General features: G+C 31.5%; 1 protein-coding gene across 5 annotated transcripts in view; it reads left to right on the forward strand.

Annotated features, from left to right (window-relative positions):
• The first annotated feature begins 4,660 nt into the window (after nucleotides 1-4,660).
• Nucleotides 4,661-14,736, forward strand: part of LOC148624017 (disheveled-associated activator of morphogenesis 2-like) — a 43,422-nt gene continuing 33,346 nt past the window's right edge. Inside the window, exons 1-2 of one of the 5 annotated variants that reach the window (XM_088566424.1) lie at nucleotides 4,661-4,807; nucleotides 10,227-10,393. In XM_088566424.1, the coding sequence (XP_088422550.1) occupies nucleotides 10,244-10,393 (150 nt within the window). In that variant the 5' untranslated portion in view covers nucleotides 4,661-4,807; nucleotides 10,227-10,243. The other 4 variants (XM_088566427.1, XM_088566425.1, XM_088566426.1 and 1 more) reach the window with 4 other exon arrangements.

Consider the following 14,736-nt stretch of genomic DNA (forward strand, 5'->3'; position numbering starts at 1 on the left):
CCATGGTCATAAATTTAGTTTATAATGTAACGTATATTCCATTGTACTGTTTTTGTTCATGCTATAACCATTTACTGTAAGTGTGTTTGGGAAAATGAAATTGTCTATTGTCTATTGCCTATATATTTATGTAATATACTATTTTCCTGTATCAAAGAAACGACCCAATTACAAATATTTCTGGGGAAAGGGAGATAATTCCTATCAGAACAAATGTAATTGGTCGCCGTTATTGACGCTAAAATTTCGTACTTCTCACCTCAAATGAAATGCAATTTTCAATACCTGATACACTCATTGTTGGAATATAATCTTTCTTAAGAAGAACTATGTATAGTATATAGTAAGCTGGTCTGGGTGGATCCGTGCTGATGAGTTATTACCATAAGCATTCTGTGACATAATTTAAAATAAAAGTAGCAGTCTTTGTGAGAATCATGCAATTTTTTAACTGTGTGATACACCACCAAAAAAGGCTACACATTTTTATTTTTGTTATTAAGTTGTTTGATGGGTCTATATAATAATATGAATAATTAATTATTCCATTCTATCTGTTCTTAGGATATAAGATTTACATTGAAAATAAAACAGTTTCTATTGTATTTTAATGTCATTTACAGAGTTATCGCACTTAATTTTGAGTTTTACAGTACATTTATAAAAAAACATATCTCCTAAGAACAAGAGTTATATGGAAAGCTATATGTTTTTTTTTCTATTTAGTATAACATTTTGAACAAACTGATATACTGAAAAAATAGAAATATGTAGGCTTTCTAACCATGAATCACAGTTCGCATGATTGTTCAATGTGGATTATTTCCTAAAAGCAGACAGATTAGAATGAATGATTATACATTTTATCACATAGTAATTTAAAAACAAAAATAAATATGTGTAACCTTTTTGGTGGGTCTATCACATATTACAGAATTTACATGATTCTTACGAAGACTACTATTTAAGTTGTAACAAATAATATAATTTTGTTTTGAAATCTTTGAGAAAACCATCGACGGACCATAATGTTGGGCATACGTGAAGCAAACATTGGACTTTGTTGTCGGGGCTTTCAAAGGCTTCTTAATATAGAGGCGTGTTTACACTTATTGAGGACCTTTTGATGATCTTTGATAGTATTTACTATTGTACAAGGGTGCATTTGTTACCTTTCACTATACCCGTTCTTTTTCTAACGTGATTGAACTACATTTCATGGTTAAAGTTGGGCAGTAACGTTGATCCAACGAAGGTGTGCTGTATGGATATCGGTGTTCTGTACACTAGTACTAAACGTGCCTGTATACGGTTTGTGTTGTCTGTTTGTCTAGACAGTTTGTCTATACACTTGAGAACGAGAGAGCCTAGATCCAGACAAGTTTTAAAGCTTTCATTGGTGTATATTAAAGCGTGTGTGCAAAACCAATTATTAAGAGTGTAGCCAACTATGTTCTGCTGATTGATATTCAGTATTTCGTTGTTAACCTTAATTACTCATGCACTTTGAAATTATTTTTAAAAGGAGAAGGAGGGCAATGCATGTTAAAGAACTTTCCGTGTTTCGAGAAATTCACTATATACATATATATATCCGGATGAAAGAAAAAGCATGTTGTAAAACAGAAGTTAAATGTTAGTACATATTATAACTGTTAGGCTGAAATTTATTAACTAATGTCGTGTAAATTAGGTATCTGTCAAACCTCAAGAAAAGTTACTGAAATGGGAAAAAATCTTGACACTGAATTCTATGACTTGTCAAAATATTCTGTCATTATTATGAAAAAGTGGTGTACATAAAGACACTTGTCTGATTGTGTGGCATGAAAGAAGAAACTACACCTGTTTATGTTATTTTCCAATGAAACATATTTCAGAGTTAAGTTTGTTGTATTTTTATTTTGAATTACAAAATTATTATGGAGTTTCCGTGAATACTGGTCTAAAAGTACAAAAAAAAATGATAAGTACATATATATGCATTAAAGGTGTGTGAAAAAGAAGCAAAACGTGCATATGTATGTTTGTGAAGATGTGTTTTCTGTATTTTATTTTACTGTATTTTATTGTATAGTCTGTCATAAGTGACATGTCACCTTTAACTCTAACATGACATGTTTCAAAGCCACTTAAATCACATGGTGTGTTTTTTTTTACACAAAATAAACCCAATGGATCCACCACTTGCATGCAGACCTGGTAACTGGAAACTTCTATTTGATGCATGTTTTATGTCGCTTTATCAATCATGAATGACCTATGTCAATTTTATGATGACTACATTATGTACTATAACAACTTGGCTGCAGGGGATACACAGATGTACAACTTGACGTAAATTAAGAGGTGTTTCAGGTAATTCTCGCACCTTGATCTAATGTTGTGGTGAATCACTATATTGTTACAGACACCATCAATATATTTTTAATAAGTTAAATATTTATGTACATAGAGCTATTCAAGTACGAGTGTTGTAAAATAATTATAAACAGACTACAAACCAATAAAAAAGTTATACTAATTTTTTTAAGGAGTACCTAGCTGTTCTGATTACGGTAAGACAGATAAACTGTACAGACATCGAATATACTATAATTACCTATAACATACCATCTGTTTGAAATATCGGAGAATAAAGGGTAGTACTTAACTATATGGCATGGTATCTAAAAACAAATGAATCAGAATATTTCTCGAAAAAAATCAAACTTAAAGTGCGTGAAAGTTGGCCTGCACTCAGAACTTTTTATTACACTCCCTGCTACACATGTTCAATGCCGGCATGGTTTATGGCATTATGACGATACGACTATGCATAAATTGATGGCAAGTTAAGATATGGTTAAATAATTGTATGGGTCCGAGAGCGTTTCCCTACTCTATTTGGGAGTACGTCTGCGTGTTGATTGCGCACAGTAACATCAATGCTTTTCCTTTTATAGTCAAGGTATCAAGTTGCGACACAATAATTCAATTGATGTTTATAAAAAGTCAAAATTCCCAGTTCATTAAGTCAGTTTTGTTCATAGTATATAAAAGTCGAATTTTTGACTTTATAACAAGTCAAACTCGAAAACATATGTCATTTTTTTTTATGTTTTGAGGAAGAACTGTCCTCTTATACTGGGAAATGTTGGTAAATTGTATTATCACTTGAAATCACTGAAATTTGCCCTTTTTAAGTCAGTGGCCCCTTTAATGACCTTGATCCGCCACTGTACCTCCGAATTTGAAAACGATTGAGTTCTTCGACTTGCTTGATTCCCTTACTTTGGCTTCGCGCCAATTTGATTTCGTTTTATTATAGTATTGTTGGATTTTCATAGATTTCGTTTTTTCTTGTTTTTTTTGTTTTTTTTTTCGTCGTGTTTGTTTTCTGATTTTACAGATTGTATCTATGTTCATTTCGTTTCGTTTCGTTATCTTAACAGATTTTGTACGATTTTGTTTACATTCCGTTTTGTTTCAGGTAGTACAATACAGTTAGGTCATTTCTGAAAATTTGGTCTCATTTTGTTGAAATTAAGCTGTTTTGAGGCAGTCCTCACAGAAATTTCTAGTGTTTTGTCATAAAAAAGTGCATATGTATTAAATCCTTGGTGTGTGCAGGTTCAAGTCATTTATAAGTAATTTAGTGATTATTCTTATAAAATCCAGTAGCCATGGTAACTTACTGAAAAAAATATTACTGGGTTTTAGTACAAATCAGGGGTGTCTTTCAAAAACAAACAGCCAAATACTATGTTTTATAAAATATCAGGCACTTAGATACTACCACAGGATGAAAGCATGCATGGAGTAGTTGGAAAAAAGGTAAAAATAATAAGACCCTTTTCGATTCATTCTCTCACAATTTTAGTCCCTAAAGTTCGTGCGAAATAAGGTATTTTGAAATTCAGCCATCTGATACTGAGGAGAGAACCTAATACGGCAGGGACCTGAAACGTTCCGGATACAAATTTTCATTTAAATTACACTTGTTTACCATAACATATATTACATCTGTCTATGTATAAATGCTTATCTACATTTAAATAATATATCCACCAAATTTCAACTTTTAGTTTTAAGTTTTACAAAATTTGTCGGGGGTAACTTGGTGTGCGAAACAGTGCGCCTTAATGTAACTGTATAGTGCACCCTCATCGCGTTTCGTTTGTCGGTTTACCAGTACATATGATATACCGCCTGTCTTAACCCCCATGATATTTGAGATTGTAGTGGCAAATCCCGATAAAAAGGGGTTCCCACCCTTAAATGAATTAAGAGGAAGTCCTCACATTTTCTCATTTTGTCCCAATTTTTCACAAAAGCAGAAGGGACTTATCATTTGTTTACCGGTGGGGGAGGTGGGGGGGGGGGCTCTTCGTTTCTTAGGGGGGATCATTTCATTATTTGGCTATTAAAGGGGTCATATTTATGTAGAAAATGAAGAGGGCCCGGGCACTTTTTTTGTGTGTGTGTGGAAAATTAAAAGTATTTCAAGTATTGCTGTGACCTTCTGGGTACAACACTGTAGGGTTGAATTTTTTTAGAAAGACTAGAGGGGGTAATTTTTCAGCTTAATGTAGAGGCGTCCATGGTACACATTTTCAAACTTTCAACTATTAGTCAAATATACAGCTTTCGCGGGAAATTAATTCGGAATACCATTCAGTACATCTCTAGATTTTTCATACGTAAGATACTAACAAGTTTGACAGATGGCCACAACTACCACTACCACATGCACTTAATCTCGTTGTAAGATGCTTATCTCGCATCCTGTTCGTTATCGAATGAAGTTTATCAGAACCTTTTGACGGTAAATTTGCTTTTTCTGTTTGTAAAGGTAATGAAATGGAGCATAGCAGTTGGTGATCGATTTTGGCATTGTTGACATTCACATTCATATTAATGCTAATCATATGTTAGCATTAATGAGACAACGGAATTTGTTAGACAGAGGATTATTTAGAATAAACCGATTTTTCTACCAATTCCGTTAAACCGACTAAGGCCTAAGTCATTGTGGATACACTATAGGCCTAATTATTTTGGAAGTCAAATTCTTTTTGTGGATTTTTGGTGAAAATTCTGTAGAAGGTTTGTCAGTAACACTTACTCTTTTCATCAATATGAAGCACGTTTCTCTGGTTCCTCTACAATGATAACTGATTATTTTGGTCTGCACAAAATAAAATAATTGTGAACATTAGAGTTTTAACTCTTTTATCTTTATGAAGGATCATTAGGCCACCCCATGCTTTAAATAACATCACTCAACTCCTGTATATGAATTGTCATAATGTAAATATGTGTCATAGTGCAAACTATCATGGACTTATTGAATTTTACAAGGTTTTTTCATGGCATATTTTTAAAAAAATATTATAGTTTAGGGTAAGAAATTATTTATCATTCTTATTTTACACAACAAGGTCCTGGGTACATGTGTATGTGGCTATTATACAATGTAGTTGTAAAATATTCCAAGAAGTCATCACAATTTAAGTTTCATTTTACATGTACATGTATGTTGAGTTTATATTGCTGATATTATCTTCTAAATTAGTGTTTGATAACTTAAGGTTTGTCTTGTTTTAAAGGGACCTGATAACTGAAACATTAAGGATGTTTGCCTACTTTATTTTTACTAACAATGTAGATATAAATTGAACTATTTTTCAACTGACCTATTTATGCAAATGATTATTACAAAGGCTTGGAGAATAAGGAGTGAATTCAAGTACATGTGTACATTGTATCTTAAAGCCAGAATCTACAATGTACATGTATGACCAATCTAAAATTATAATTGTGTTTCAGTACAGACTTTTAAAACAATCACAAGAAAGGCTAACAAGACTTGTAAATTAGATTGCATGGCTCTGTTGTATTATTTGCTTTTGAACTCGATTTTTTGTTGAAAAAAAAACCCCAAATGTGCAAGAAAAAATGTTCATCATGATGACTTTATGACAATAGACAATTATTGAAATGAAGGAAAGAGCAAGAATCTATTCTAAAATGTTTATTATCCCAGTCCAAATCTTTGCCAGATTAAAAACCGAAGGGCATCATTGACTTCACAATTAGCTAACAAAATTGCCTTGATTGCAAACTTCTCAATGTTTAAAAATAATGATCAAACTGGCTATTGACTAAAAACTCTTAAATAAATAAGTTCTTACTGAAGATCTGGGATGCCACTGTTTGTCAAAAGGAATAAAAAAAAATAGACTTGACCTCTCACCTCTTCAAGTATGGAGGTGAGAGCAAAAGAAAAACTTGGTAAAATTGTATATTTAAATCATCTTTTTATTTGCCATTTTGGAAGGACTTGCATAAAAATCATACCAAACTGTTTAAAATTTTCACAATAGATCAAATGAAATCATTGGAGTCATTTATATTCCCTCCCAACAAATTTTAGGTACATGTAATATAAAGTGATCACTCTGCCCACAATTCTTCCTAAACCTTTCAAAATATTTCAATGAAATTTCATACATGTAAATATGTTGGGCTTCAAGTATAGATGTGCATGAACAAATACTATTCTTGTCCAATTAGTCCAAAGGAGATTATCCAAGGGATTTTACATGTTCCAAAACCACAAAGGATTTACTGGTATACAAGATTTCATATGATAGTTTTGCTTTTTATGTACAAATACGCATACATGTATTATTGTTTGAGGACTCCAAAGGAAATATCCAACTGAAGGACTTAAGCATTTGATGCCATTTTTAGTGGGGGTACATATATTTTTTTTGTGAGTTCTAGTTTATTTTACTCTCTAAAAAGATCTTTTCTTATCGATATGCCATATTTTGCCTTTTAAAAATAACTCTTTCGATCAAAATGACATCAGGATGGAGATATGACTGTTATAAATACCAACAGTATGTTAAATTTCACAGACACTCAATTTGAGAAAAAAAATGTTATCTTTGAACTTTGCTTGCTCTTTACACGAACCTAGGGTTTTGCTCAAATATTATTTAGTGTTTCCCACTGATTACAGAGTATATATAGAAACTATCTTCCATTGATTATAATTCTAAATGTTATGGTTCTGGAATCCTTAGTAATTAGTTATGTAGCATGATATAAATTATATCAACCACCTGTTACCCTTAGTCAAATATGAGGAAACTACTAAGGGTCTTGCAAAGGTGATGTATTGAAGAGGAATTACTACTCATTAAGGTCTACACTGATAATTCATTTATCAATAATAATGACAAGATAAATGTCTTGAATTGTTTGATTAATTAGATTAGAAGATAACTTCATCCGGTTTATTTTTTTTAAGACTATTGGCAAGTTGAAGATCAGCTTCACTAGTAATCCTTAAATGAAAACTTGGGAAAGGGTTTTGCTGTTGCTTTATTGGACCACAAAAGATGACTTGTATCTGAAGACATTTGGTGTTTAAACAAAAAACATGAGTGTAAGTCTATAATTCTCTATGAAATTGTACTACAAGATGTCCTACAAAAAATGGAAAGCTGGAAATGATTGATTGGTTTAGGAATTAAGGACCAGAAGCAAGCAATTCCCTGATGTCCACACAATAATTAGAATAAAAGTGATGGATCATTTTGAAATTTTACCACTAGGTGCCATGCCATTGAAGAAGGGCTGGGGCTGATTTTTTAGCTTTATGACAAACCATTTAGGGATGAGGTGCCTGGACCAAGCATTTACTTGATTTCTAGTCTATTATGAGTATAAGTGAATTGATCTTTTTGTAATTGTAACACAAGGTGCTATATCACAAAAGGAAGGCTAGTATTGATTTTAATGGATGGACTGGTGATATGAACTATTTAGGAATTAGAGACCAAAAACACTAGAAATCAGCATATTCATGATGTCTGGATTAAAAGTCTATCGATCTCTGAAATTGTACCACAAGGTGACATACGCCCAAAGGAAGTCTTGAATCTTTGACTTGAAGCATTAGGTGCCTAAAAAGGTCTCTTTGCTTCTGGTTATATTCATATTTTGTGTTAAAAGTTAAAATTGCAATCCAAATCCAGAGCTATATTAAGCTTGAATGGTGTGTCCTTGCTTGTCCCAAATTTTCAGGATTTGACCTCTGTAGTCATGTCAATCAGCTCCTTGCAAAGCATTTAGTTATGTCTTCAGTCTTTAAAACCGTAATGGATATAAACTTTAATTGATAAAATAGTCCTTGTGATAAAAGTCTTAGATGGGTCGAAGTTCTACAATAACTCCTTGAAAGACCAAAAGATGATGGTTAATAACTGAAATTATCTTGAGTGATAGTCTGCCTTTTAAGTCTCTGTTGGATTAGACTTTATCTTTTCTATTTCACTAATGGCTTCCCATGATGTATAATAGTACATGTACATGTACAATTGATTAAAGATATGAAACTTATAAGTTTGATACAGACTTATTAGTATGTTAATAGACTTGCTGCAGGTCTCTATGTATGAATACTGGTATTTTTTTTTTTAATTTTTCAATAACATGTGTCTCCAATCTGAATGATTTCAATGTTTCTTTTACAGATCAAATTGCCTGAATCTGCAACAAAAAGAATTCTGGTATTTTAAGTGAGCAATTAAAAGTGTCCAGAGTATCTTTTTAACTTATTTTTTTGTTTTTGTTTGTATAATTTTATTTTTTTTTCGCAGTAAGAGTTACTGAACATTCAAATGAAAAAGACATATTTTAATTATTTAGTCTAATAAATTGTTTGAAGTATTCACTGTGAAACATGTAGAGTAGACACAGAGCAAAAAATAACTTACTTTATAGAATTTGGATTGAAGAACAAATATGTCTTTTCTCCTCAGTTTAAGATCCTCCCTTTCAGGAATTTACATGTATATACAAGTCATCAGAGTACCTGTATCCTGTTACATACCTACTGCTACTCCTACTGTAACTTTATATTTTGTTATCTATTTTTTTTGTGTGCAAATACTGCAATAAATTCTGTATTAATCTCACCTTTTAGTCAGCTCTGTGTTCCTACATATCTGGTAGGTTACATGGTGATGCTGTGAATATCATGTAAAGTATGACATTTTTGAAAAATGGTTTGGAATGGATTGCATGACTGGATTATATATATACTAAAAATAGATAAAAGTATGGTTTGATGCCACTAAGTTTGAAGATCAGGTATCTTGATTAGTTACCATTTTAATTTGAATATTTTATGGAGTAGGGATAAAGTGTATTCATTGTTTATAACTTTGGTAAATTTTTACTTCCAACAATGTTGAGGGGTAAATTTATTTTATGTTTTATGCCATGCCATAAAACCTGTAAGTTATGGCTGAGAAGTATATAATGGTCAGTGTATGATTACTTATCAGGTGTGCAGGTTATTGCAGGATAAGAACCCCCTGCTAATCTCAAGTGCACAGAATATGTTCTTGTTATATTTATAACCTTTGAAGTAAATCTAGCTGTTACAGACCACTTAAAACAAATGTTCTGTGCTTTATATTCATAGTTGCCTTGGTTAACTCTTTTCATGCCAGATATTTTTGTATATTTCATGAAGTTATTTCATAGACAGGTAAGATTGATCAAAACGTTCTGTTAGAATATTTATAAAACTTCAATGCTTTTGTTTATGTTGATGTTTGCACTAAATAAAGTTCCCACAAAACAGAAAACTAAACATGTATTAATTTGTTAGATTTGTATTTGATATTACGACTGCTACTACATTTCATGTTAACTGTGAGGTAGTCAATAGCTATGCTTAATATACTGGTACACCTCCATGAGGAAAATTTGTTTCATTCTCGCCAAAGTGGAAGTATTTTAAGTTTCAGATATGCTACCCAGCAGTTAACACTAAAGGGAGGGTCTCTTGATTATTGAAAAGACCTGTATTATTTTAAAAACCTCACAAAACCATTATGTGAAGAGTTTAATACATTGTGGCCTTAATAGCACATTCATTTTTTGTTGGATTTCTTTCAACTTTGGATGTATCATTGATAACCTTTATCACATGGTAATTTAAAAAAAATCATGGCAAACACAGATGTCTTACTTCTGTATGTTTTAATTGTCAATAAAATTACAATGTATCTTAAAAGAAATGTGTTTAATATTTGTTTTCATTGGTTGATCAAGAGTTTTTTGTGTTTTGTTCTGTTTTATATACATGTATCTTATAAAAGACTAAACTTTATGCACTTGTTTGTGGAATGCTTTATTAAAAAGTTTTGGTTTTTCAGGATCCAGATAACAACAGATGAGTTCTAAACAGAGCAGTTGGTGTTGTTGTTTAAGTGGGAGACCACCAGAAATCACAAGACTTGAGGATGTAGCCCAACCAATACAGATAGATATTCCCATGCCGGATGATGAAAATGAAATAGATTCAAAGTTTTCTGAGATAGTGGTAATATTTTGCTTTAATTTTTCTGCTTATCTGAAATGGAAAATGTGCTGTGATTTTTATTTCATCACACCAGCTGTTTAGCTGTTTTGATACAGATGTTCTATTGGAGGTTTGTATACCAGTACATAGGTAATGATTCTTATCTTGGAAGATAATCATATTGTTATGAAAATCAGATAATCTTTCTATCTGTTGTAAAAAAAAGATAGCTAGGAGGATTTTGAACTTTTAATTTATAATATGGGTGTATATTTTCTTTATTGACATCATCATGGATAGATCAACAGGATAGAACATTTTATTGATCTTCAAGAATGATCATAAAAAAGTATTGAGAGATGCTGTCTTAAATCTCTTAATGTTATTAAGCCGTAATGTAACCCTTAACTGCATGTGAAACTTATACCAACCTAGAATCCGCCTCTGTCGAAGATGCAAGGCATGTTGTTGTTATGTAATGATACCGTTCTAAAAAACATTGCCTTATTTATGGACAACATTGGCAAACTTTTTTCTTGAATCGACATTACGGAACTCAGTTCTCCCCTGTGCACATCGATTATACCTTACACATATATTGCAGGCAGTACTTTTTATCCATTGTGTTAGAATGTTACTTGTATATATGTTTGTTACACTTCTGTCATGTTCACCATACATGTTGTATTGTATGTTATAGTTGACTGCCTCTTGTTACAGTCCTGTACTGTCTGAGTGTACAATAAAATCTGAATCTTAACAATGCCTCATAATGAAAGGAAAGTGTTTATTTCATAATCTTTCATTTCTTTAGGTCTAAAATATTTGAAGAGAAATGTTTACACAGTGACTTAAGTATACACTGATTCTATGTTTGACATTTTTATGAAAGGAAGGTTGACAACTTTGACAGAAACATTTCACTTTGAATGGTATCTTACCTGAAAAAAAAGAAAAAGATACATGAAAATACTTCATAAATTATTATTTGAACATGAGATAAATTGTTTGTCAAGGAAATAGTATTAGCGACAACTGATTCATTATGGGAATTTTTTTTTTATTTGATGTTGTAAGAAATTAATGAAGGAAAGGTGTTCCTATTTTTCCTTTTTTGCCTTCCCCCAAATACCTTAGTTTGAGAATATCCTTAATTTCCAATCAAAGTCTTTGAAATTGATGACATCACTAACAGTTCAGAAATGTTTTCAGATTTAAGTCATTTTTCAAATTTTGTGGCAATGGGGCCTGTACTTTCTTCTTTAGTAATTTATAAGTGTTTGTCATTTTTTGCAGTTTTTTTAGAATGCACTTAACTTCTCGAGTCTATAAATCAAAGATTGAAAAGGTATGCTTGTTCAGGAACAGATATTCCAATTTGCTTTGTTTTAGTGAGAACAAACCTTTATTTTCAGCAATATTACCTGGTAAATGAAATTTCTAGAATAGCACTACTGGTAGTTTTCTCTTCTTTAACTCCTTGATAGATTTTTTAGATTTGATAGACATAATGATTTATCATGAAGTAATGCTATTGATCTATTTTGATTTTATATGAATGACTTTGGTGTTTCTTTAGGCATAACATTGTACTTTGTTATTTACTCAGATGGGGGTAGGGGAGACAATTTAGTATTGATGACTCCTCATTACAGGTCTCAGTATCGTATTAATTTTCCCATAGACTTCTATAGTGAAGTGCATATTTTTAGGATTTTTTAAAAAATATGTAAATTGATTCAATAAAACTTTCACTTATGTAGCATTTCTAAGGACATGTGAAAAAATAATTTCCCGCAAAGAAAATAGGGTGAGTCCACGAAGATCGGACAGAAAAGTAGTCTCGAACTATAAATAGCCATTTTCCCTACTTTCACTTTCGTTTTGCACTCACCAAACCAACCTTTTTAGTGGAACATTTTTATGATATTATGTTAGATTTTCTTTTAAAAAAGTTCTTCATCTTACAGTGTGATGTTTGCTCTATTTTATAAGTCATTGTTCATATCTTTTGACAAAATATTAGTTTGTAGAGAGGCAGAAAGAAAATGCACTATATTTTTATAGCATCCATGTTTTGACGTACACCTGCTCATGGATATGCAATACGATACTGGTACCTACAGTCCTTGAACCGATCCGGGCAACAATTTGATGGATCATTGACTGTTGACAGATTGATCGCTGATGGATTGATGACCGATGACCGGTGACCCATCTGATTACAGTTTTGTTGTGTAAAATGACATTAAGTCTGTATAAAATTTTAAAAAATGTGAAATAAACGCATAAATTAATGTTTAAATCTATTACATTATGTAAATATGTGTAAACTTGACAAAGAAAACAACAAAAACCGTAAAATACATTGACCGCTCTATGGTCATGTGATGTGATCACCAGTTTAATGGATCAGTTCGACGGATCAATGACTGACTGGAAACTGATTGCAATTTTTGTTGTATGGATCGGTTCAGGTACTGTAAACCCATGGATATGTATTCTATGAAATTTAGAAGGTAATGCTATTGTGTACCTAATATTTTAATTTTCTTATTCCCAATTAATTTGGGGTTTCCATTAGCATAACATGGAGTTGGATATAATCTCAAATAGATGGTAGATGTTTCCATTTCATATCCACAACCCCTCCTAAGCAGCTTGATGATAATATTTTATAAAACTTTCACTTAAGGTAATAATTATAAAGTAATTGTGCACCTGTTCTTTTAATCTTTGATCTGAATGAATTTTAGGTTTCCTTTAGTCTTACTCAGTCATTGTTGTTGACTCAATTAGATTTGGTGAACTTTAGGATTAAACTGCTTTTGTCCATTTTATTATGAACACCTGATTTGATTTATTTTGGTATCTTAAAAGTTTAGGATAAAATGAAATTCTAGGATGTACATTCAAACATAAATGTCGTAAGTGTGGAGGTAATCTTAGTTTTTTCAGTACATGTAATTCTATTGTTTTGTATGTATTTCATTTAGTTTAATTCTTTTTTAAGATTTAATGAATGAAAGATAAACCATGTCTTCCAATAAGCTCCTACAAGAGTCATTGTGTCGGAAACTACATCTACTTAATGTGTAGGAAGTCTACTTATTCAAAGTAATGTAGAGAAGGAAATAAGATACTCATGTCTAAGTAAGGTGGTTTTGAAGGATGAAATTAAGACTCTTTACAGCTTCCTAATATGATGCTTCTTTTTTGTGGTTAATTTTGTCAGAATTCTCAGACACCTGGTGAGGTATAAAAAAATCTTTCTGATATATTGGACCATTTAAGGTCAGTGCCAGATTTCGGTTGTTCTGTTTTAATGGACAACTCTTTTCTGAACTTCTGATGCTAAATATCATAGAATATTGAAGATTGCAAAAGCAAGAGATACACTATAATTGTGTTCTTTCAGGCTTCTTTTATGACATTGCAGTGTATGGTTTTTTCACACTTTGATCCCAGAGCTCTTTTAAGTGATAAAATCATGGAAAACATTCCATTATTTTTAGTTGCCTACGATTTTTTTTTTCATATTCAAAACTTCTATGTATCTATGTATAAATGATTTTTGTTTTATGGTGAAATTCTACCACCCAGCTAATAATTGATGTTAGATTGATGTGGACACATGGTACATATCATACCTGACCTGAGTGATTTGAGATAGGTATCTCAGGTAAACTTTTCTTTACTTGTAAAATAGTTTAAATTTTTTGTTTACAAATACCCTAGTATGTGAAAAGTTTGTTGTGATCCACCCTGATCTAAAAATCTGTTAGCAAATTTAAAATGAGGTAAAAGCTGTGATGTTGTTGTGATTGATCACATGTATTTTCAAGAGTCCTTCTATGTATCAGAGACAAGGTCAAACTTTTATGACCATATGACACATTTTTTTATGAATATATTTGACACAAGGTCTGTTCATAGTACATGATGACATTTGTTATTAGGGGTTAATCTGGTGTAATAATCCATGTACCAATGTAACCACAGGCTGTTAGATCACCAACTACTATGTCTTTTGTTTAGTAGGTAACAAGGTCAAATTTTTGATACACAAATGATTATTGTAAAAACATTAATATTGATTTATTATTATTGTATGTTCTTACAATATTTCATTGAAGTTTATCTGAAGATATCACTACTTGGTTTGGTTGTACCTAGAGCTATAATTCCTTAGAAACATTAGAGAAATATTTATCTAAATTAAATATTCAGTAGTTATTAATGAACGAGTGAAGGTTGGTAGAACAAGTTTTATAAAAAATAAAATACCAGTTTATTATTGAAATCCTTTTGAAAGTTTATAAGATTTCCATCTGTTTTATCTGGAACTGTTACTTAACAATTTA

This window comes from Perna viridis, chromosome 2, assembly GCF_037379345.1.
Source record: "Perna viridis isolate PV_CMFRI_1.1 ecotype Kerala chromosome 2, ASM3737934v1, whole genome shotgun sequence".
In the NCBI taxonomy this organism is placed as follows: domain Eukaryota; kingdom Metazoa; phylum Mollusca; class Bivalvia; order Mytilida; family Mytilidae; genus Perna; species Perna viridis.